Source organism: Tursiops truncatus, chromosome 11 (genome assembly GCF_011762595.2).
Source record: "Tursiops truncatus isolate mTurTru1 chromosome 11, mTurTru1.mat.Y, whole genome shotgun sequence".
Classification (NCBI taxonomy): Eukaryota; Metazoa; Chordata; class Mammalia; order Artiodactyla; family Delphinidae; genus Tursiops; species Tursiops truncatus.
Genome location: NC_047044.1, coordinates 44552360 through 44576225, shown reverse-complemented (window position 1 = coordinate 44576225; position 23866 = coordinate 44552360). Strand labels below are relative to the sequence as shown.

The following is a 23866-nucleotide window of genomic DNA, read 5'->3' as shown; positions in this document are numbered from 1 at the left end:
TTCGATTGCTCCTAAAGAGCAAAACTTGGCATTAATTACATTCTCTTCCCGACTATCCACTTGATCAGTCCAATTTGAAGGACATTAAACACAATACAATATTGAAGATGACTAATTAAAAGTAAAAACTCTCCGTGTTTCTTTGTCTTACTTTTTAAGACCATAAGGTGCTTTTCTTGGAATCTTTGGCTTCTTCTGAGAGATAATGGTTTATATCACTTCCTAGGCCTGAAAATAATTTGGCTTCTCACAACAAAATGATATTCTATTAGTTGCTAAGCATTTTGCTGGCATTTTTAGGGCCCCTAATTTATAAAATATTTCCAGGGATTAATCTATATTGACTCACTCATTTTTCATTATGTAACGAACATTTTTTGGAGGCCCAGTCTTTGCAAGTGTCTCTGTTAGAGATGGGGACCACAGATGAGTATGAACATCAATGTCCTCAAAGTCTCATAGATCTATTTTACCAATTAAGTTAAATTATTTTTTGTCCGAGTAATGCTACTTTACAGTTTCCTAGAATGAAGTTCGATTCCTTATTTCTACCCATCCCGTGGATTAATTTTTTTTTTTTGTCCACACTGTGTGGCATGCAGGATCTTGGTTCCCTGACCAGGGATCGAACCCATGCCCTCTGCGTTGGGAGCATAAAGTCTTAACTGCTGGACCACCAAGGAAGTCTCAGATTTTTGACACTTAATAGCTGTGTGATCTTGTTTCTCCATCTTCAAAATATGTATGAAATACCTGTACTGTTTTTGTCACAGAATAGTTTTAAAACTCTAAGATATTTTTCTTCTTCTTACAACAAATATTACTATTAATTTTAGGTACTTAAGTATAATGGTATTATTTTTAGGGTCGAAAATATGTTTTCCAGTGGAGTATCTTGTGAATCACATATTAAAAATTAATAAGAGCAAAGAAATTGCCTTCACATAATACTTTTGAGTATACCTGTTCCATTTCAGAATGACTTTGGAATGCTAATATTTTAATATTTTTGCACGTTATAAATAGATCGCTAGTCCAGATTTTGCATTCTGAGTAATAAAGATTTTCTTTGCTAATTTTATAATCAGTCTATAAATGTTATAGTAGCTTACTTTGAGATACAGTAATATATAGGGTCTGGGAATAAATGTGGAGTTTCCTTTCTGAATTGGTTAACTTTTTGGGCCATAGCACTCTATGTATTCTGGAGTTGTTTGTTATGAGTTAGTAAATCTTTTAAATTTGAAAAAATTAGTGCTTTTTATTTTCATTGGAAAAATACAGACTTCTGTGATCTGGCAACAAGTGTAAAGTTTTATTTAGCTAGATTATTTGATGAACTGATCATTTATATCACTAAATATTAAAATTAAATTATCAAATATGTTATTTAATAAATTTCATTATCAAGTTAATAAAAATTTTGTTACAGAATTAAGGTCATTTAAATTATTATTTATTTCATAAATTAAAATAACATAAAATAAACTAGCTACTTGGTAATCATGTTAATGACTTCTGGGAGTTGGCTAGCCTATTTTTGGAATTATTCCAGACCTGAATGGTATAAGAAAGTTTCTATTAGGATTTAAGTAGAAATTGAATCTGTTTAAGATGATTAGTCAATGTGTGTTTAAAAATACTCTGGATTACATTTTATCAATCAAATATTATAGGGCGTTGTTAGCTTATTATTGATTTGTCTGAAAATATTAGCAACTTCTCGTGATGGATGTGAGAAACAGGTGTGTGAGTATCAAAAAAAACTGGCAAATTTGATTTTATTGAAACGTCTTATCAGCTACTCAAAACAATTAAGCATAGAGATAGAGGAAAAGATTCTTACTGCCAAAGTAGAGAGAGGATTATTGAAAAGGTGAAGAAGCTTACCTCTCTATGCAGAGGATGCTGAAGTGACATGTACAAGAGTGGGCATGAGTTCATGTTAATTAGCAAAGAAGAGGAAGTAAATCTCCCCCACTAAACAATATGCTTCATCAGTTAAGGACTGTTTATTTACCATCATTTCTCAGCATTTAACCCAAAGTATAGCATCTATGAGGAATTCAAATAATAGAATTCTGGTCAAAAGTTAACAAAAAAAAAGAAATTATGGGCAACAAACAATTTATGAAAGATTATAAGCAGTTTCTATGTCTATATAAGAACTCATTCATTGAAATAAAAAGGATATTGAGCTGGGCTTCCCTGCTGACGCAGGGTACACGGGTTCGTGCCCCGGTCCCGGAAGATCCCACATGCCGCGGAGCGGCTGGGCCCGTGAGCCGTGGCCACTGAGCCTGCGCGTCCGGGGCCTGTGCTCCGCAACGGGAGAGGCCCGCGTACTGCAAAAAAAAAAAAAAGGATATTGAGCTTAAAAGTATATAAAACTACATTGGATAAGTGTTTGAAGGAAAACAGAAGGAAAAAATGTCAAGAAATCTGAAAAAATATATGATATGAACATTTTAAGAGGGTTATATAAAAGCACATGGCATATGGTGATTGTTCACAGTGATTTTTTTGGGCTGCTAGAATCAGAATGAGCTATGTAATTAGACAACCTGTTCATAATTATTACTGTGATTGACATTATTTGAAGCACATTCAAGGTTGTTCCGTAAGACCCAGGATTATCATAATTAATGAATATGTAAGTGACTAATTGATGGTGACTTCTGCCATATCAATATTGCTATATCTTAAAGGTTCTTGAGTAAGTATGCAGAAGGCTCAGAATCTGGTTGAATACAATGCAGTACATTTTGTGTTTCATCTTAGCATTTTCCCTTAGCTGTGTCACATCTTGGATAATATTAGACATGACACATTCAGCCTGGATATTACAAACAAAACATAAGGCAGCTGAAGGATGTAGTCATTGAAGAGACTCACAATTTAACCCACCTTCTCTCTGTGTTAGTCATGTTTGAGAGTATATCAGTTCATAAAAACCTGTGCAAGGAGTTATTTGGGGTTATGAGAGCCTTATAAAGTCATCCAAGATAGTCTTATAGAGATATAATTGCTTTTTTAGTTAGTGCGTTGACTAAGGCATCTTAAAGCGTGTGTGGCTGGGCAGTGAATGAAATGTAGTTGATAGTTAAAAGAAATAAGAGCGTATAGAACACATTTGGTTACTTATTGTAAAGCTCATGTGAAATCACAGAATAATGTTAAATCAATAGAGATCTGCACAGATAATTATGTTCATGTACCACTTAATGTAAAAGGTTATGTGGAGAAAAACAGAGGTAAAATTTTCAATACAGTGCTTGATTTATTATAGGCATTAATGGTGATTATTTCTAAAATTATTCTTTAATGCCTACTGCATATATGTGTGTTTACATAAGTCTGACTTTAATATAAGTGGACTGTTTTAACAAGCTGCACATGAAAATGATTATCAACATCTTAGGCATGTGTATTTTAAACATGAGATTTTGAAATGTTAATTTTTAAGAAATACTATATAGAAGCAACTCTTATTTTCACTACATCTTTAGTTTTATTTCATTCATCAGTATGATTTAGCTATCTACAAAATGTTAGCTAATCAGCTAAATAATGACATATTTCACAAGTACATCTAGCTAACTTTCAACTGAGTAAAGCTTAAAATACTTTTGGACATGTTAGAACTTTATAAAAGTAGGATGAAATATAAAATTACATAGTAAAATGCTTTTAATATTTTAAGAGACTTGGAATCCAAATAATTTATAATTTTTACAAATATGGCATAGTGTTGTGTGTTTACAAAAGATGATAATGGCGACATCACAGAGATACCATATCACATAGATAAAACCTGATGTATATTTTCCTCCAATATGTTTGCTTTTCTTGTTTGGATTTTTGATTGTATTCCTCTCCTTTAATTTGTCCTGATTTGAATAAGTCATGAAGAACAAGAGTGAAAAAGCCAAAATATGCAATGCTAGGTATATCTGTATCCTTGTTCTAGTCTTATGCAAGCAAGGGGTTCAGATTAGTAATGACTCATGTGGCATTTTGTTTAACCTATGAAATCTTAAAAGGCTTCATCTCATGGTAGTATAGATTTCCAAAGACACAAAGTATGAATGATATATCTAATTTCTTCTCTTTATGATAGATCAGTTGAAATTGAATCAACATGGTCATAGACACTGACAGCATTTTTACCCGTAACGTTCCCTCTGTTCTCTACTCCCACAGTACTTTGTCTGGTTACTAATACGTTACCCATCAAATGGCACGAATGAGTTGTACGTGTGTCTATCTTCCCTATCATAATGAGAGTTGCTTGGAGGCAGGAATTGTGTCCCAAGTTCGTTTGTTTCCCCAGCCTCTACCATATGGAGGTTGCATGTACAAAGCAATCAGTAAACGTGTGGAATTAGATTGTATTGTTCAAATAATTTTTGTCAGACATTCTTGTTCATTTGACTCTATGGATTAGAAAAGTACCTTTATCTATATTCAAGAGGATGTTGTCAGTATTAAAAACTGGAATAAGACATTGCTTTAAACAAACTAATGAAAATACTGAAAAGGAAATATTTGTATCTATTTGGTTATCTTTATGTGTATCTACATACATATCTGTATTTATGCCTATGTTTATATTTATGTCTAAATCTATATTTGATTCATACATTTTGGAATTTCAAAGTAAATACCTTGTTGGATCACCATTGGTCATCACAAAATTGAGCTAAATTTTAGAAAAATAATGGTATAATATTTTGTGATCACAAAGATAAAGCCCATATTGTGTGCTATTTTTGCATAATTGTGCTGTATTGTCCTCTTTTGTTTCGAGTTGCCCCTCACTCTAGTCCGCTTTCCAGTATTCATAGTCATCTTTCTAAATGTAGGTCTGGTGATGTCACTTCTTAATTCTAGCTTCCTAACTCGCCATGGAGGATCTTGATAATTCTGTTCTTGTCTGTCTCTATGCACTAATCAGTAGTCATTTACCCCATTATACTCCCTGCCTTCTGCCACGCAAAACTCTGGAGTCCCCCAAACAGGTCAGGCTGTTTCATACCTCTATGGTTTTCCCCAGATATTCCTTTCTGTCCAAAATGCCCCTTTCTGTGGTATTCTCCTAGAAAACTCAATTCCCCTTAAAGATTCAACTCAAACTATCAATTCAGAAGCTTTCCTTCCTTTCTCCAGGCAGAACCAATCACAGCCTTCTCTGTGTAGTCACTCTGTATCCTGAACCTACTTCCATTTTTACACATAGTAGGTGCTATTTCAACATTTGTTTTCATCTTTGTCTCTCTTTCTACTAGGATAAAATCTCTGAAGGTTGGATCCCTGTTTTTCTATCTTTTTATCCCCAGAACCAGACATACCATTTGGGATATAGCAGGTGCTCAATAAATATTTGTAGAACAAATTATCTTTAATCTTCACAACCACATATGTTTACAAATGAGGATGCTGAGGTCTGAAAAGATTAACTTGCTCAAGGTTAGACAGCTAGTGAATGGCAGATATTTTTCTTACAGTCTAGGACTCTTTCATCAATTTTGCAGCAGTGTTCCTGTCTTTTCTCTCAGGAATAACGAAAGAGCCATTTATATTCAGACCCATCCTCCTAGATATGTGGAATCTAAAAAATGGTACAAATGAACTTATTCACAAAACAAGAGTAGAGTCACAGATGTAGAAAACAAACTTATGGATACCAGGGCGGAAGGTGGGGAAGGATAAATATAGGAGGTTGGGACTGACATGTACACACTGCTATATATAAAAGAGATAACTAATAAGGACCTACTGTATAGCACAGAACTCTACTCAATACTCTGTAATGACCTATATGGGAAAAGAATCTAAAAAAGAGTGGATATATGTATATGTATAACTGATTCACTTTGCTGTACAGCAGAGACTAACACAACATTTTACTTTTTTAATTTATTTATTTTTGGCTGCGTTGGATCTTTGTTGCTGCGCGGGGGCTTTCTCTAGTGGAGGTGAGCGGGGGCTACTCTTTGTTGCGGTGCGCGGTCTTCTCATTGCGGTGGCTTCTCTTATTGTGGAGCATGGGCTCTAGGCACGTGGGCTTCAGTAGTTGTGGCACGCGGGCTCAGCAGTTGTGGCTTGTGGGCTCTAGAGCGCAGGCTCAGTAGTTGTGGCACACGGGCTTAGTTGCTCCATGGCATGTAGGATCTTCCCGGACCTGGGCTCCAACCCGTGTCCCCTGCATTGGCAGGCAGATTCTTAACCACTGCGCCACCAGGGAAGCACCTAACACAACATTTTAAATCAACTATACTACAGTAAAAATTTAAAAAAAGGAAATTAAATTTAAAAAAAAAGAAAATTGAGTCCTTGTGGCTGCTCTGATGTAACCCACATCTGCCCAGAGAATGTTTGTCCTCTCTTTTCATGCCTGTGAGCACCTCACCACTTCTTGAATTGGCTCAGGCTCTGCTCTCATCTTTTTTTTTTTTTTTTTTTTTTGCGGTACGCGGGCCTCTCACTGTTGTGGCCTCTCCCGCCGCGGAGCACAGGCTCCGGACGCGCAGGCTCAGCGGCCATGGCTCACGGGCCCAGCCGCTCCGCAGCATGTGGGATCTTCCCGGACCGGGGCACGAACCCGTGTCCGCTGCATCGGCAGGCGGACTCTCAACCACTGCGCCACCAGGGAAGCCCGGAAAAGGATTTTAATTTTCAAAACAATTATTGTTTCTGAGGTCATGAATTTGGTTTTCTAGATGTTTTTGATGTTTTAAAGTGCTGCCTCATTTAATAGCTCTAAAACCAGATATCTTTTAATATACTTATAGGTTGAATTTAATTGTTCCATTGGCTTCTAAGCTTTACTTTTTTTTTTTTTTTTTTATTTTTTGCGGTACGCGGGCCTCTCACTGTTGTGGCCTCTCCCGTTGCGGAGCACAGGCTCCGGACGCGCAGGCTCAGTGGCCATGGCTCACGGGCTCAGACGCTCCGCGGCATGTGGGACCCTCCTGGACTGGGGCACGAACCCGCGTCCCCTGCATCGGCAGGCGGACTCTCAACCACTGCGCCACCAGGGAAGCCCTCTGCTCTCATCTTTTTGTCTGGTTTGATGTATCTGACTTTATTTGATCTCGATTCAGATTACTTGATTGTTTTCTTTCTTTTCTGATGACAAGAGTCAAAGTGTCTGCCTGGTATTGCTCTTCACTAAAATTAGTCAGCCTTTCTATAGGAACTTGCCGACAGCCCTCTCTTACAATAGTACTTCCTCTTTTCCCACCATCACCATGACTATTCAGATCTTGACGTGTTCAGGCAGAAGCCATTTGGGGACATCAAGGAATTGATTTTTTCAGGTGTATCTAATGATGTGTTAAGAATTTTTAATAACTCCCTTCACATATATTTCTAAATACCACTATATGAAGTGTTAATATTGTAAGAATTAATTTTTAAAAAGAGTTGCTTCTCTCCGAGACTTCATTTATATTTGTATACAGATTACTGTTTCTTGCCAAAAGTTGTTTAGCCCTTGCCCCTTATCTTAGACCTAGGCTTTTACTTCCAGTTGCCTCTGACATATTGCTTTTTAAATGTTCACTGTCACATTCCTTGCAATATGTCTAAAACTCATCTTTTAACTTGCCCTCCAAACCAAAATTTTCTCCACTTCTCCATTTCTGTCAGTAGCATGCCCCCTACATTTTAAAACTTTCTGTCAATCTAAAATCTTTTAAAATTCCATCACGTCATTCCATGTAGTTATTTGTTAGTACTTCCTCTCCATCATCCACTAAGGGGACCAAGGCATCAATGTCAGTTGATCGTTCAAAATATCTCTCAGAATCAAAAGTCCTTCAGCAACACCTGTTGTAATACATCATCACCATATCGCCTCTTGGTACAATAGCCACTTCCTGTCTCCTCTTTCTACATCCATCAAGCCACTCTGTATAACTCAGATAAGTTAATTTTCCTAAGACACTACTTTTATTATGTCATTATGTCTGCTACTGCCTATTTATTAAGACCAAATTCTTCAACCTGACAGCTGAGGATTCAAACAGACCAGCTTTTTTTCATGTTTCCTCTGCCAGGATTTGCCCTTTTAAGCTGCTTTCCCCATTCATCTGAGTAACCTTTCATCCTTCAACAACTCACTTTAATGTCACTTCCTCTGTGAAGCCTTTTCTGAACTAATTAATCATTTCATCCTCTGTGTTTTTGTAACATCCATCATATTATAATACAGATAGCTGTTTACCTGTCTTTCTCAACTACTTTTGAGTTCTTTCAGGTTGAGGACTAGATTTTAATCATATATTTATTCCCAAACCACAGTACAGTATCTGGCATTGAGTAGGAAATTACTACATGTTTGTTAAATGAATGAATGAATAAAACAATAGTGCCTTTCTTCTTTTCCATGTGTTATTCTCAGCTCTGTGCATTCACTCACACTTTGTTTACTTTTCTGAAAAGTCTTTACACTGTTCTCCAAAAATTCAAACACAGCATATTTTTGAAAATAATTCAGTACAAAATGACACACACATTCAATATTATTAGAACTGTATATTCATTCCACATCTTCTTTATCCATTCATCCGATGATGGACACTTAGGTTGTTTCCATCTCCGGGCTATTGTAAATAGAGCTACAATGAACATTTTGGTACATGACTCTTTTTGAATTATGGTTTTCTCAGGGTATATGCCCAGTAGTGGGATTGCTGGGTTATACAGTAGTTCTATTTGTAGTTTTCTAAGGAACCTCCATACTGTTCTCCATAGCGGCTGTACCAATAAATATTAAATGTAGGCATGTATGCAACATCTCCAAGAGGTGTCTGTATTAGAGTGGTAGAATTTATTGTTACTGTTAACAATAAACTTGTAAACAGATTTTAAAGTTCTCCATTTTACCTTATTGTTTTACATTTTGAAAGTTGTAGAATGGCCTATCATGGTGTCCTTAAAATATAGAGTAGAATAAAAACTGTTGACTATGCACCATAAACATATTCTTCCCTGTACACAAACACATGAGCATGCACGCAACTTTAAAGTTACTTGAAGGATCAGATCAAATTCTACCTCTTCCATTAAACTTTCCATAAATAATTCTGTTTTACCGTGTTTTGCCTCAAAATTCTTTAGCATTTCTAGTCTGTAAGAGAAAACTATTATTTTGTTCACTGTGGCTAACTATTTTGTTTGATCTTTTATCTCACGTAAGAGCCAGGATTTCTTTTACTTTATTTTTAAACTTCCATAGTCTCAGGTCAACAATAAGCAGCTAACCAACACTTAGTAATTTCTGCTGTAATTATTATGGTTGTTGTTGATGATGATGAGGAGGGCCCTAACCTGGGACTGACAAACCAAGATTGTTTCTTCTTTTATAGTGATGTGGGTCTTTTATAAAAAATTAGCACCTTCTCTCCTGCAAAATTCTTTGTAATTTTGTTCAATTGGGTTTGCCTCTCGTTAGAATTTTCTTTTCCTCCCCCTCAATTTAAGTTATTGTCTCTTCTGAGCTTTGTGAGTATCTTCTGCCAGGCTTTTCTTTCTTTTTTGTTTTTCCTTCTCTCTCTCTTCATCTCTCTTAATGCCCTTTTTCTCAATTAGACAATATCATCCTCTCCAAAAAAGTAGAAGACGAATCTTTTGCTAATGACTTAACACTACTAAATTTAAACTCTTCTTTTTGAAATTCCACTGACCAAAGGTTTGTTTTTATTTTTCTCCAGAAGCATGAAGTAATATATTATGTATAACTTATATTTTCTTAAATGAGAAAGTTTCATTTTTGAAATTTACCTTAGATTTCATTTTTATATTTCATGGCCATTGACTTTATACCATTTAAAAAAAATCACATCTCTAGCAAACCAAGATATGTTTACTAGATTTTAATATGCATCTATATATTTATTGTTGCTAAATATTAAAAATTAGGATTCAAATAAATCATTGTGTTAAGTTCATTTTACACTGATTTTTGATCAGATGTTTGAGTGACATAATGGAGCAAGCAATCACTATTTGAAGAGTTGAATATTATTTGACCTTCAGAATGGATATCACACCTTCAGTTGGTAGTTTTTATAAATAAAAATGTTCATTGGTCAAGTCGAAGTATCATTATAGGTTTCATGATTCCTCTCATTAATTCCAGTATCAAATAGCTTTAATGTGCATTTTAAAATTGAATGACTAACAAGATTGCATACTGGCTTAAAATTTTTATTTTGGAAACACACAATTTTCTCTTATTCTCTAAATCTAGGCCATTTGTCTGAGATCTTGTCTTTGCTTTTTAGTGGACTTAAAATGAGCAATGTAAATACAAATTTTTTTTTAACATCTTCATTAGAGTATAATTGCTTTACAATGATGTGTTAGTTTTTGCTTTATAACAAAGCGAATCAGTTATACATATACATATGTTCCCATATCTCTTCCCTCTTGCGTCTCGCTCCCTCCCACCCTCCCTATCCCACCCCTCCGGGCGGTCACATAGCACCGAGCTGATCTTGCTGTCCTATGTGGCTACTTCCCACTAGCTATCTACCTTACGTTTGGTAGTGTATATATGTCCATGCCTCTCTCTCGCTTTGTCACAGCTTACCCTTCTGCCTCCCCATATCTTCAAGTCCATTCTCTAGTAGGTCTGTGTCTTTATTCCTGTCTTACCCCTAGGTTCTTCATGACATTTTTTTCCCCCTTAAATTCCATATATATGTGTTAGTATACGGGATTTGTCTTTCTCTTTCTGACTTACTTCACTCTGTATGACAGACTCTAGGTCTATCCACCTCATTACAAATAGCTCAATTGCGTTTCTTTTTATGGCTGAGTAATATTCCATTGTAATATTCCATTCCACATCTTCTTTATCCATTCATCCGATGATGGACACTTAGGTTGTTTCCATCTCCGGGCTATTGTAAATAGAGCTACAATGAACATTTTGGTACATGACTCTTTTTGAATTATGGTTTTCTCAGGGTATATGCCCAGTAGTGGGATTGCTGGGTCATATAGTAGTTCTATTTGTAGTTTTCTAAGGAACCTCCATACTGTTCTCCATAGCGGCTGTACCAATTCACATTCCCACCAGCAGTGCAAGAGTGTTCCCTTTTCTCCACACCCTCTCCAGCATTTATTGTTTCTAGATTTTTTGATGATGGCCATTCTGACTGGAGTGAGATGATATCTCATTGTAGTTTTGATGTGCATTTCTCTGATGATTAATGATGTTGAGCATTCCTTCATGTGTTTGTTGGCAGTCTGTATATCTTCTTTGGAGAAATGTCTATTTAGGTCTTCTGCCCATTTTTGGATTGGGTTGTTTGTTTTTTTGTTATTGAGCTGCATGAGCTGCTTATAAATTTTGGAGATTAATCCTTTGTCAGTTGCTTCATTTGCAAATATTTTCTCTCATTCTGAGGGTTGTCTTTTGGTCTTGTTTATGGTTTCCTTTGCTGTGCAAAAGCTTTGAAGTTTCATTAGGTCCCATTTGTTTGTTTTTATTTCCATTTCTCTAGGAGGTGGGTCAAAAAGGATCTTGCTGTGATTTATGTCATAGAGTGTTCTGCCTATGTTTTCCTCTAAGAGTTTGCTAGTTTCTGGCTTCACATTTATATATTAAATACATTTTGAGCTTATTTTTGTGTATGGTGTTAGGGAGTGATCTAATCTCATATTTTTACATGTACCTGTCCAGTTTTCCCAGCAACACTTATTGAAGAGGCTGTCCTTGCTCCACTGTATATTCCTGGCTCCTTTATCAAAGATAAGGTGACCATATGTGCATGGGTTTATCTCCGGGCTTTCTATCCTGTTCCATTGATCTTTCTGTTTTTGTGCCAGTACCATACTGTCTTGATTACTGTAGCTTTGTAGTATAGTCTGAACTCAGGGAGCCTGATTCCTCTAGCTCCGTTTTTCGTTCTCAAGATTTCTTTGGCTATTCAGGGTCGTTTGTGTTTCCATACAAATTGTGAAATTTTTTTGTTCTAGTTCTGTGAAAAATGCCAGTGGTACTTTGATAGGGATTGCATTGAATCTGTAAATTGCCTTGGGTAGTATACTCATTTTCACAATGTTGATTCCTCCAATCCAAGAACATGGTATATCTCTCCATCTATTTGTATTATCTTTAATTTCTTTCATCAGTGTCTTATAATTTTCTGCATACAGGTCTTTTGTCTCCTTAGATAGGTTTATTCCTAGATATTTTATTCTTTTTGTTCCAGTGGTAAATGGGAGTGTCTTCTTAATTTCATTTTCAGATTTTTCATCTTTAGTGTATAAGAATGCCACAGATTTCTGTGCATTAATTTTGAATCCCGCTACTTTACCAAATTCATTGATTAGCTCTAGTAGTTTTCTGGTAGCATCTTTAGGATTCTCTATGTATAGTATCATGTCATCTGCAAACAGTGACAGCTTTACTTCTTCTTTTCCAATTTGGATTCCTTTTATTTCCCTTCTTCTCTGATTGCTGTGGCTAAAACTTCCAAAACTATGTTGAATAAAAGTGGTGAGAGTGGGCAACCTTGTGTTGTTCCTGATCTTAGTGGAAATGCTTTCAGTTTTTCACCATTGAGGATGATGTTGGCTGTGGGTCTATCATATATGGCCTTTATTATGTTGAGGAAAGTTCCCTCTATGCCTACTTTCTGGAGGGTTTTTATCATAAATGGGTGTTGAATTTTGTCTATAGCTTTCTCTGCATCTATTGAGATGATCATATGGTTTTTCTCCTTCAATTTGTTAATATGGTGTATCACATTGATTGATTTGCATATATTGAAGACTCCTTGCATTCCTGGAATAAACCCCACTTGATCATGGTGTATGATCCGTTTAATGTGCTGTTGGATTCTGTTTGCTAGTATTTTGCTGAGGATTTTTGCATCTATGTTCTTCTGTGATATTGGCCTGTACTTTTCTTTTTTTGTGACATCCTTTTCTGGTTTTGGTATCAAGATGATGGTGGCCTCGTAGAATGAGTTTGGGAGTGCTCCTCCCTTTGCTATATTTTGGAAGAGTTTGAGAAGGATAGGTGTTAGCTCTTCTCTAAGTGTTTGATAGAATTCCCCTGTGAAGCCATCTGGTCCTGGGCTTTTGTTTGTTGGAAGATTTTAAATCACAGTTTCAATTTCAGTGCTTGTGATTGGTCTGTTCATATTTTCTATTTCTTCCTGATTCAGTCTTGGCAGGTTGTGCATTTCTAAGAATTTGTCCATTTCTTCCAGGTTGTCCATTTTATTGGCATAGAGTTGCTTGTAGTAATCTCTCATGATCTTTTGTATTTCTGCAGTGTCAGTTGTTACTTCTCCTTTTTCATTTCTAATTCTATTGATTTGAGTCTTCTCCCTTTTTTTCTTGATGAGTCTGGCTAATGGTTTATCAATTTTGTTTATCTTCTCAAAGAACCAGCTTTTAGTTTTATTGATCTTTGCTATCATTTCCTTCATTTCTTTTTCATTTATTTCTGATCTGATCTTTATGATTTCTTTCCTTCTGCTATCTTTGGGGTTTTTTTGTTCTTCTTTCTCTAATTGCTTTAGGTGCAAGGTTAGGTTGTTTATTCTAGATGTTTCCTGTTTCTTAAGGTAGGATTGTATTGTTATAAACTTCCCTCTTAGAACTGCTTTTGCTGTATCCCATAGGTTTTGGGTTGTTGTGTCTCCATTGTCATTTGTTTCTGAGTATTTTTTTATTTCCTCTGTGATTTCTTCAGTGATCACTTCGTTATTAAGTAGTGTATTGTTTAGCCTCCATGTGTTTGTATTTTTTTACAGATCTTTTCCTGTAATTGATATCTAGTCTCATAGTGTTGTGGTTGGAAAAGATACTTGATACAATTTCAATTTTCTTAAATTTACCAAGGCTTGATTTGTGACGCAAGATATGATCTATCCTGGAGAATGTTCTATGAGCACTTGAGAAAAATGTGTATTCTGTTGTTTTTGGATGGAATGTCCTATAAATATCAATTAAGTCCATCTTGTTTAATGTTTCATTTAAAGCTTGTGTTTCCTTATTTATTTTCATTTTGGATGATCTGTCTATTAGTGAAAGTGGGGTGTTAAAGTCTCCTACTATGAATGTGTTACTGTCGATTTCCCCTTTTATGGCTGTTAGTATTTGCCTTATGTATTGAGGTGCTCCTATGTTGGGTGCATAAATATTTACAATTGTTATATCTTCTTCTTGGATCGATCCCTTGATCATTATGTAGTATCCTTGTTTGTCTCTTCTAATATTCTTTATTTTAAAGTCCATTTTGTCTGATATGAGAATTGCTACTCCAGCTTTCTTTTGGTTTCCATTTGCATGAAATATCTTTTTCCATCCCCTTACTTTCAGTCTGTATGTGTCTCTAGGTCTGAAGTGGGTCTCTTGCAGATAGCAAATATATGGGTCTTGTTTTTGTATCCATTCAGCTACTCCGTGTCTTTTGGTAGGAGCATTTAGTCCATTTACATTTAAGGTAATTATCGATATGTATGTTCCTATTCCCATTTTCTTAATTGTTTTGGGTTCGTTATTGTAGGTCTTTTCCTTCTCTTGTGTTTCCTGCCTAGAGAAGTTCCTTTAGCAGTTGTTGTAAAGATGGTTTGGTGGTGCTGAACTCTCTCAGCTTTTGCTTGTCTGTAAAGGTTTTAATTTCTCCATCAAATCTGAATGAGATCCTTGCTGGGTAGAGTAATCTTGGTTGCAGGTTTTTCTCCTTCATCACTTTAAATATGTCCTGCCAGTCCCTTCTGGCCTGCAGAGTTTCTGCTGAAAGATCAGCTGTTAACCTTATGGGGATTCCCTTGTGTGTTATTTGTTGTTTTTCCCTTGCTGCTTTTAATATGTTTTCTTTGTATTTACTTTCTGACAGTTTGATTAATATGTGCCTTGGCATATTTCTCCTTGCATTTATCCTGTATGGGACTCTCTGTGCTTCCTGGACTTGATTAACTATTACCTTTCCCATATTAGAGAAGTTTTCAACTGTAATCTCTTCAAATATTTTCTCAGTCCCTTTCTTTTTCTCTTCTTCTTCTGGAACCCCTATAATTCGAATGTTGGTGCGTTTAATGTTGTCCCAGAGGTCTCTGAGACTGTCCTCAGTTCTTTTCATTTTTTTTTCTTTATTCTGCTCTGCAGTAGTTATTTCCACTATTTTATCTTCCAGGTCACTTATCCGTTCTTCTGCCTCAGTTATTCTGCTATTGTTCCCATGTAGAGTATTTTTAATTTCATTTAATGTGTTGTTCATCGTTGTTTGTTTCATCTTTAGTTCTTCTAGGTCCTTGTTAAATGTTTCTTGCGTTTTGTCTATTCTATTTCCAAGATTTTGGATCATCTTTACTATCATTATTCTTAATTCTTTTTCAGGTAGACTCCCTATTTCCTCTTCATTTGTTAGGTCTGGTCGGTTTTTATCTTGCTTCTTCATCTGCTGTGTGTTTTTCTGTCTTATCATTTTGCTTATCTTACTGTCTTTGGGGTCCCGTTTTTGCAGACTGCATGTTCGTAGTTCCTGTTGTTTTTGGTGTCTCTCCCCAGTGGCTAAGGTTGGTTTAGTGGGTTGTGTAGGCTTCCTCGTGGAGGGGACTAGTGCCTGTGTTCTGGTGGTGAGGCTGGATCTTGTCTTTCTGGTGGGCAGGTCCACGTTTGTTGGTGTGTTTAGGGGTGTCTGTGGACTTACTATGATTTTAGGCAGCCTCTGTGATAATGGGTGGGGTTGTGTTCCTGTCTTGCTAGTTGTTTGGCATAGGATGTCCAGCACTGTAGCTTGCTGGTCGTTGAGTGAAACTGGGTGCTGGTGTTGAGATGGATATCTCTGGGAGATTTTCGCCATTTGATATTATGTGGAACTGGGAGGTCTCTTGTGGACCAGTGTCCTGAAGTTGGATCTCCCACCTCAGAGGCACAGCACTGACTCCTAGCTGCAGCACCAAGAGCCTTTCATCCACACGGCTCGGAATAAAAAGGAGAAAAAGTAGAAAAAAAGAAAGAAAAAAGAAAGAAAGAAATAAAGGAGGGAAGGGAGGGAGGGAGGAAGGAAGGAGGGAAGGAAGGAAAAAAAGAAAGAAGATAAAGTAAAATAAAGTAAGAAAATATAATAAAGTTTTTAAAATAAAAAAATAATTATTAAGAAAAATATTTTAAAAAAAAAGAAAAAACCCCAGACGTATAGAACCCTAGGACAAATGGTTGAAGCAAAGCTATACAGACAAAATCTCACACAGAAGCATACACATACACACAAAAAGGGGAAAAGGGGAAAAAATCATAAATCTTGCTCTCGACGTCCACCTCCTCAATTTGGGATGATTCGTTGTCTATTCATATATTTCACAGATGCAGGGTACATCAAGTTGATTGTGGAGCTTTAATCTGCTGCTCCTGAGGCTGCTGGGGGAGATTTCCCTTTCTCTTGTTTGTTCTCACAGCTCCCGGGGCTCAGCTTTGGATTTGGCCCCGCCTATGCGTGTAGGTCGCCGGAGGGCGTCTGTTCCTCGCTCAGACAGGACAGGGTTAAAGGAGCAGCTGCTTCGGAGGCTCTGGCTCACTCAGGCCGGGGGTGGGGGGGAGGGAGGTGTGCGGCTGCGGGGTGAGCCTGTGGTGGCAGAAGCCGGCGGGACTTTGCACCAGCCTGAGGCGCGCCGTGCGTTTTCCGGGGGAAGTTGTCCCTGGATCCCAGGACCCTGGCAGTGGAGGGCTGCACAGGATCCCCGGAAGGGTGGTGTGGATAGTGACCTGTGCTCGCACACAGGCTTCTTAGTGGCGACAGCAGCAGCAGCCTTAGCATCTCATGCACGTCTCGGGTCCGTGCTGATAGCCGCGGCTTGTGCCCGTCTCTGGAGCTCCTTTAAGCAGCGCTCTTAATCCCCTCCCCTCGCGCACCAGGAAACAAAGAGGGAAGAAAAAGTCTCTTGCCTTTTCGGCAGGTCCAGACTTTTCCCCGGAATCCCTCCCGGCCAGCCGTGGCGCACTAGCCCCTGCAGGCTGTGTTCACGCCGCCAACCCGTCCTCTCCCTGCGCTCCCACGGAAGCCAGAGCCTCAGCTCCTAGCCCCGCCCACCGGCGGGTGAGCAGACAAGCCTCTCGGCCTGGTGAGTGCTGGTCGGCAGCGATCCTCTTTGCGGGAATCTCTCCGCTTTGCCTTCTGCGCCCCTGTTGCTGCGCTCTCCTCCTCGGCCCCGAAGCTTTCCTCCTCCGCCATCCGCAGTTTCCGCACGCGAAGGGGCTTCCTAGTGTGTGGAAACCCTTCCTCCTTCACAGCTCCCTCCCACTGGTGCGTGTCCCATCCCTATTCTTTTGTCTCTGTTTTTCCTTTTTTCTTTTGCCCTACCCAGGTACGTGGGGAGTTTCTTGCCATTTGGGAGGTCTGAGGTCTTCTGCCAGCGTTCAGTGGGTGTTCTGTAGGAGCAGTACCCCGTGTAGATGTATTTCTGGTGTATCTGTGGGGAGGAAGGTGATCTCCGCGTCTTACTCTTCCGCCATCTTCCCCTCGTCCCAATACTAAGTTTTTTAATTAAAAAAATTTTATATCACAGGGTCCAATTTCAGTCTTCTTAATCTTCTTAATTCATCTTGAATTAGGAACTCGATTTAAGAAGAAATACAGTATCATTTTGTGTAGTATTTGTCACTTAATTCATTGTAAGTTTGTACTTTTTATTGTGGTCTCTTACGGTCTGGAGCATCCTTCTGGGACTTGGAGTGACTTTTGGTTCAGTCACTGCAACAAAGTCCTTTTTGATGGAGCATTGACGTGAAATTCGTAGACCGAAAAAAGAGGACTAAAGAAATTAGATATATAGTCCACAGACTATAAAAATAAGCTAGTAGAAAATAAACCTTACAGTATATAGTTGGATGGCCATTTAAATTATTGATTAAACATACTACATTATTGAGCAAGGGATGATGAACAAAAATGTTTCTTTAAAGCCAGATTTAAATTAACACAAACATATGTGCCTAGTTAAGTATTCTTTTCTTAGTATATTTATTCTCTTTCCAGTTTTTAAAATCCAGGATTGGTGTACTGTCAGCTTGAAATTACAACTCACTCAGAAATAAAGTGCAGTTTATCTGCTGGCGCAAAATTTGGAGGCTCCAGGAATGAGTTCAGAATTAGCTAGAGCAATTAAAGTGTTGCAGTTTTATCTCTGTATTGATACCTCTCAGGTGCCAACTATCTAAGGGCTATTTAGCCCTTGTTACCTCTTGCAACTGCTTTTTCCTCTCCTCCCTCAGTGAAGGCAGGAGACTAGGAGGACTAATAGCTGCCAGCTTTTTTGTTAACAGAACCTAAGCTGTTTCTTTAAAGCAGGCTTCTTAAAGCGAAAACAACAGAGAAGTACTTTTTTCTTTACAGTTTATTACTAACATTACAAATCAGCTTTTATTAGAGCAAATACTAATGTCTCAACAATGCACAGAAGTCTCACGATTTTGTTTTGTTTCACAAAATGGATTGTTGATACCTATTGCTCTCCACTTTCTGAATTCACGTATCACATCCACATACACAGATATTATAGTTTGATGTCAGTAATGCCTTTTATTATTTGTGGTGGTCTCCTGAAATTCTTTTAGAAAATAAGTGTGTGTGTGTATTAGAGAGAGGATAAGTGAGAAAGAGAGAGGGAAAGAAAGGGAGGAACAGAAAGAGAGGGAATGTGTTGTTTAAATAGACTAGAAATAAGAAATAGCAATGGATCTCTGAAATTTAGTTATTATTCTTATATTGGATTAACTATGAAAAGGTTATTTGGGACTGGAATTTTAGTTTTGACCCTGCAGAACACATAAACAAGCTTAGTCAGTTTCATTTATGTGCCCACGCTCCAAATTTGTTTTAACCACTGCTAAAACATAGAGTCCATTGTTTCTATTTAGGGCCCATTGTAGCCCATTGATTTTGTTTCATGTTGTGCTCACTGTTATTTTAGAGTGACTTAAGGGGCATTTTATTTACCGGTTTCTCTTTAGAGTTAAGTCTCACCATGTAGGTTGATGAGCATCATCAATTAAGTAACACACATTCTGTTCATATTGTCACACATATTCCGTCATAACCAGGAATCACCTATGATGTTGTTCCATCTACTATATTGCAGGAAAAACAGAGGTTTCTGACAGATGTTCTACATGAAGTGATGCTGCTTGACGGCTTGGCCAGTTCCCATCCAGTATCACAGGAAGTGCTACGGGCAACAGATATTGACAGGGTGTTTGACTGGATCGCATATAAAAAGGTGGGAATAGATAAGACCCAAGTACCAATTGGATATTTCACTATCCTGGGGTAGTCAAACTGTTTCATGCTAGATGTATTATATCTTTCTCTTCTCCCTGGCAAATAGAAATGGACTGTGAGTTAGAAAACATAGAGTCACTAGGTTCATGTCATTTTATGAGTTAGGGCTTTGCTTTATAAATCAGTAAGATGGAGATGAATGTTTGCCAAATAATGCCTAGAAATATTGGCAGTATTAATGAATAAATCTTTGGAGTCTTGATATGAAATTGCTGTACAAATGGTGTTATGTCAGTTTTTATTATTAATAAGAGAGCTGACCTATATAGTGACAAATTATTTCCCACCGATGCCCCTTAAATACTTATTTTGATTGGCTGCTGCAAATGGGTATAGACAGTGACCTGACATATGTATTTTATAAACATTATTTAAGGGAGATTTGGGGAATTAGGCATGTTTCCTGGATAACAAGCATAATAAATGAAATCTTAAAGACTGAACTTTCAATGGTAAAGATTTTGGACCAATGACTAGACATCTGTAGCAATAAGGTATATTATGAATTTTTTTCCATTGTTACTTGGATTAGGATTTTTCCTTATAACTGTCCCTTTGTTGTTCTAATTTTAACAGGAGTGTGTACATCTCAGTGTATAACACTTAGCAGCCACTTAATAATTGTTAAAATAGTATTAAAATCTACTTTGTCTTTGGTGTAGATTGAATTGCGTTTATTAGGATTTCTATATAAATACTCTATTGATTTAATAACGTTTTAAGCTTAAAAACAAGTTGCTAATATTCTTTCTGAAAAACAAGATATTCCTCTTTATAACTAGAAATCAAATAATGATTCATCAGAATTTTTTGGTGCAGCAATTTGGATGGTTGGTTTTGCACTCAGGAAATGACTATCTCAATGGTTATTAGTTAATACCGTATGCTATTAGTTAACATTGTATGCTATAATATATAAAGTTGCAAATTGTGTTAGAAAATATCTTTTCAAGTCACTGATCATTGCATTGGCTCAGAAAGGATATTTTCGATGTTTTATAAAGATAAGTGGAAGTGTAGTACCATATTTAAAGTATGCAGTGTTAATATATTTATGTTAAATGTTAAATAAATATTTAAAGTACACATTCACTTTTATATATGATATTTTTTGGCTAGATTTTGCTGGATGCACATTTGGTTCATTCAACTGTATTGATTCTTAAAATATAATGCAGAAAATAATTTATTACGTTAGCTTGAGGTGCATTTGGAGACATGTCTGTGGTTATTTCCCACCTAACCACCAATTCTAAAAGACTATTTGTAAGTACCAGTATTATTTCTGCATGAATAATATCAGGAAAATATTATTTTGATTAAATATGTTATAGATGTGCTTTTACACGTAAGTTAACATTTATTCCAAATTTCATATATTTGAGTAATTTTTAATTCATTCAAGAAGGTTAAGAATTAAACCAGTAGGAAAGAAGGAAGTTACAATGATTATTATTTTACCCTCTCTACATTTTGGTGCAAAGGCTTACCAATTTACAAATGTGACACATGAGCAAACTGTGCCATGATGCTCAGGACCATCATCATAAAGGACACTGGCTTATTTGTCTCTAGCCATGTGTCTTTATTTATTAATTTTTTGAGGAATAACTGACAAATATAATTGTATATATTGAAAGTGTACAATGTGATGATTTGATACACATATACATTGTAGAGTGATTACCAAGATCAAGATAATTAACACATCTGTCACCTCACCTAGTTAACTCTTTGGGGGTGGGGAGTGCGAATGCCTGTGATCTACTCTCTACAACTTTGAAGTCTACAGTACTGTATTATTAACTGTAGTCACCATGCTATACATTAGAGCATTAGAATTTATTCTTCTTATAAGTGAAAATTTGTACCCTTTGACCTGTATCACCCCATTTCCCCCTTCCCCTAGCCCTTGGTAATCACTACTCTACTCTCTGTTTCTATGAAATTGGCTTTTTTTGTTTTTTTTCTTTTTTAGATTTTGCATATAAGTGATACCATACAGTATTTATCTTTCTCTGGCTTATTTTACTCAGCATAATGACCTCCAGGTTAATCCATGTTGTCACAAATGGTAGGACTTCCTTCCTTTTATGGCTGAATAATATTCAGTTATATATATCATATTTTCTTAATCCATTCATCTGTTGAAAGGCATTTAGATTGTTTTTATATCTTGGTTATTGTGAAGAAATGCTGAAAGGAACATGAGTGTGCAGATATCTCCTTTAGATACTGGTTTAAATTCCTTTGGATATTTAGGAGTGGGATTGCGAGATCATTTGGTAGCTCTGTTTTTAATGTCTTGAGGAACCTCCATATTATTTTCTGTAACGGTTGTACCAATTTACATTCCTACCGACACTGTGTAAGGGTTTGTTTTTCTTCACATCCTCACCAACATTTGTTATCTCTTGCCTTTTTGATAATAGCCATCACAACAAGTATGAAGTGATATATCTCACTGTGGTTTTGATTTGCATTTCCCTGATGATTAGTGATGTAGAGCATCTTTTCATATAGCTATCGGCCATTTGTATGTCTTCTTTGGAAAAATATCTATTCAGGTCCTTTGCCTATTTTTTAATTGGATTATTATTATTTTGCAATTGAGTTGTATGAGTTCTTTATATATTTTGGATATTAACCCCTTATCAGCTATATGTTTGCTAATGCTTTCTCTCATTTTTCAGGTTGCCTTTTCAATTTATTGATTGTTTGCTTTGCTGTACCAAAGCTCTTTAGTTTGATGTAGTCCAATTTGTTTATTTTAACTTTTGTTGCCTGTGCTTTTGGTCTCTTATCCAATAAATCATTTCTAAGACCAATGTCAAGGATCTTTTCCCCTATATTTTCTTCTAGGAGTTTTATGGTTTCACATCTTACATTTAAGTCTTTGGTCCATTTCAAGTTCATTTTTGTGAGTGGTGTGAGATAGGAATCTGGTTTCATTCTTTTGCATGTGGATATCCAGTTTTACCAATACTGTTTATCGAAGAGTCTAACCTTTCTCCATTGTGTGTTCCTGGTGCTCTTGTCAAAAATCAGTTGACCACATATGTGTTGATTTTTATATGGAATCTCTGTTCTGTTCCACTGGTTCCATGTACCGTTGCCAGTACCATAATGTTTGATTACTGCAGCTTTGTAATATAGCTTGAAATCAGGAATTGTGATGCCTCCAGTTTTGTTCTTTTTTTCTCAGGATTACTTTGTCTATTTGGGGTCTTTTGTGGCTCCATACAAATTTTAGGATAATTTGTATCTATTTCTGTGAAAAATGCTATTGGACTTTTGATAGGGATTACATGGACTCTCTAGATCATTTTTCAGTAGTACGGAGATTTTCACAGCATTAATTTTTCCAATCCAAGATCATGGGATATCTTTCCATTTATTTGTATCTTCCTCAATCTCACCAGTGTTTCATAGTTTTCAGTGTATGTCTTTCACCTACTTGGTTAAATTTATTTATAAGTATTTTATTGCTTTTGATGCTATTGTAAATGGGATTGCTTTCTTAATTTCTCTTTCAGATAGTTCATTGTCAGTGTATAGGAAGACAAATGATTTCTGTGTGTTAATTTTGCATCCTGCAACTTTACTGAATTAACTTATTAGTTGTAACAGTTTTTTGGTGAAGTCTTTAGGGTTTTCTGTATATAAGACCATGTCATCTATAAACAGAGATAATTCTACTTCTTCCTTTCTGATTGAAGGTCTTTTATTTATTTACTTTTTGCTTGCTTAGTTGCTGTGACTAGAACTTTCAGTACCATGTTGAATAGAAATGGCAAGAGGGGCATCCTTGTCTTATTCCTGATCTTAGAGGAAAGGCTTAGCTTTTCACCATTGAGTATGATGTTAGCTGTGGGCTTGTCTTCATTCTAGCCATGTATCATTATGCTTAAGTACCACTGGAAATACTGTCCTTACTGTGTTTTCAACTGATGATAGGATCTACACATTTTTAATGAAGACTTATCAAGAGAAAATTTTCTTTTTAACAACTATATTGAGGAATAATTAAAATACATTAAACTGTACATGCTTAAAAGGTACAATTTAATATGTTCTGACATATGTATCCCAGTGAAAACATCACCACAATCAAGTTAATGAACATATTCATCAAAAGTTTCCTGATGCCTCTTTGTAATACGTCCTCCCATCCCTCCTCACTCCCCCACTGATCAACTTTTCACTGTAGATTAATTTTCATTTTCTAGAGTTTTATGTAAATGGAATTATACAGTATGCACTCTTTTTTGTCTGCCTTCTTTCACTCAACATCATGATTTTGAGGTACAATTCATGTTGTAGGATATATGGGTATAATATAATTTGTTCTTTCACCTGGACATTTGTTTTTTTCCAGTTTTTGGCTGTTACAAATAAAGCTACTGTGAATACTTTTGTACAGGTCTTTGTATGTGTATCTGCCTTTATTTCTCTTGGGTAAATACCTAGAACTGGAATGTCTAGATGATGGTAGATATGTTTAATGTTTTATGACACTGCTGAACTGTTTTCCGAAGTAGTTGAACCATCGTA

The 23866-nt window shown here is 36.5% G+C and overlaps 1 protein-coding gene across 1 annotated transcript in view; it reads left to right on the top strand.

The window, feature by feature from the left end:
- The window catches only part of TRHDE (thyrotropin releasing hormone degrading enzyme), a 398446-nt gene that overhangs the window by 215578 nt on the left and 159002 nt on the right, over positions 1-23866 (top strand). Inside the window, exon 6 of the mRNA XM_019918769.3 lies at positions 19113-19250. Within this exon, the coding sequence (XP_019774328.2) occupies positions 19113-19250 (138 nt within the window). The remainder of the gene's footprint in view (positions 1-19112; positions 19251-23866) is intronic.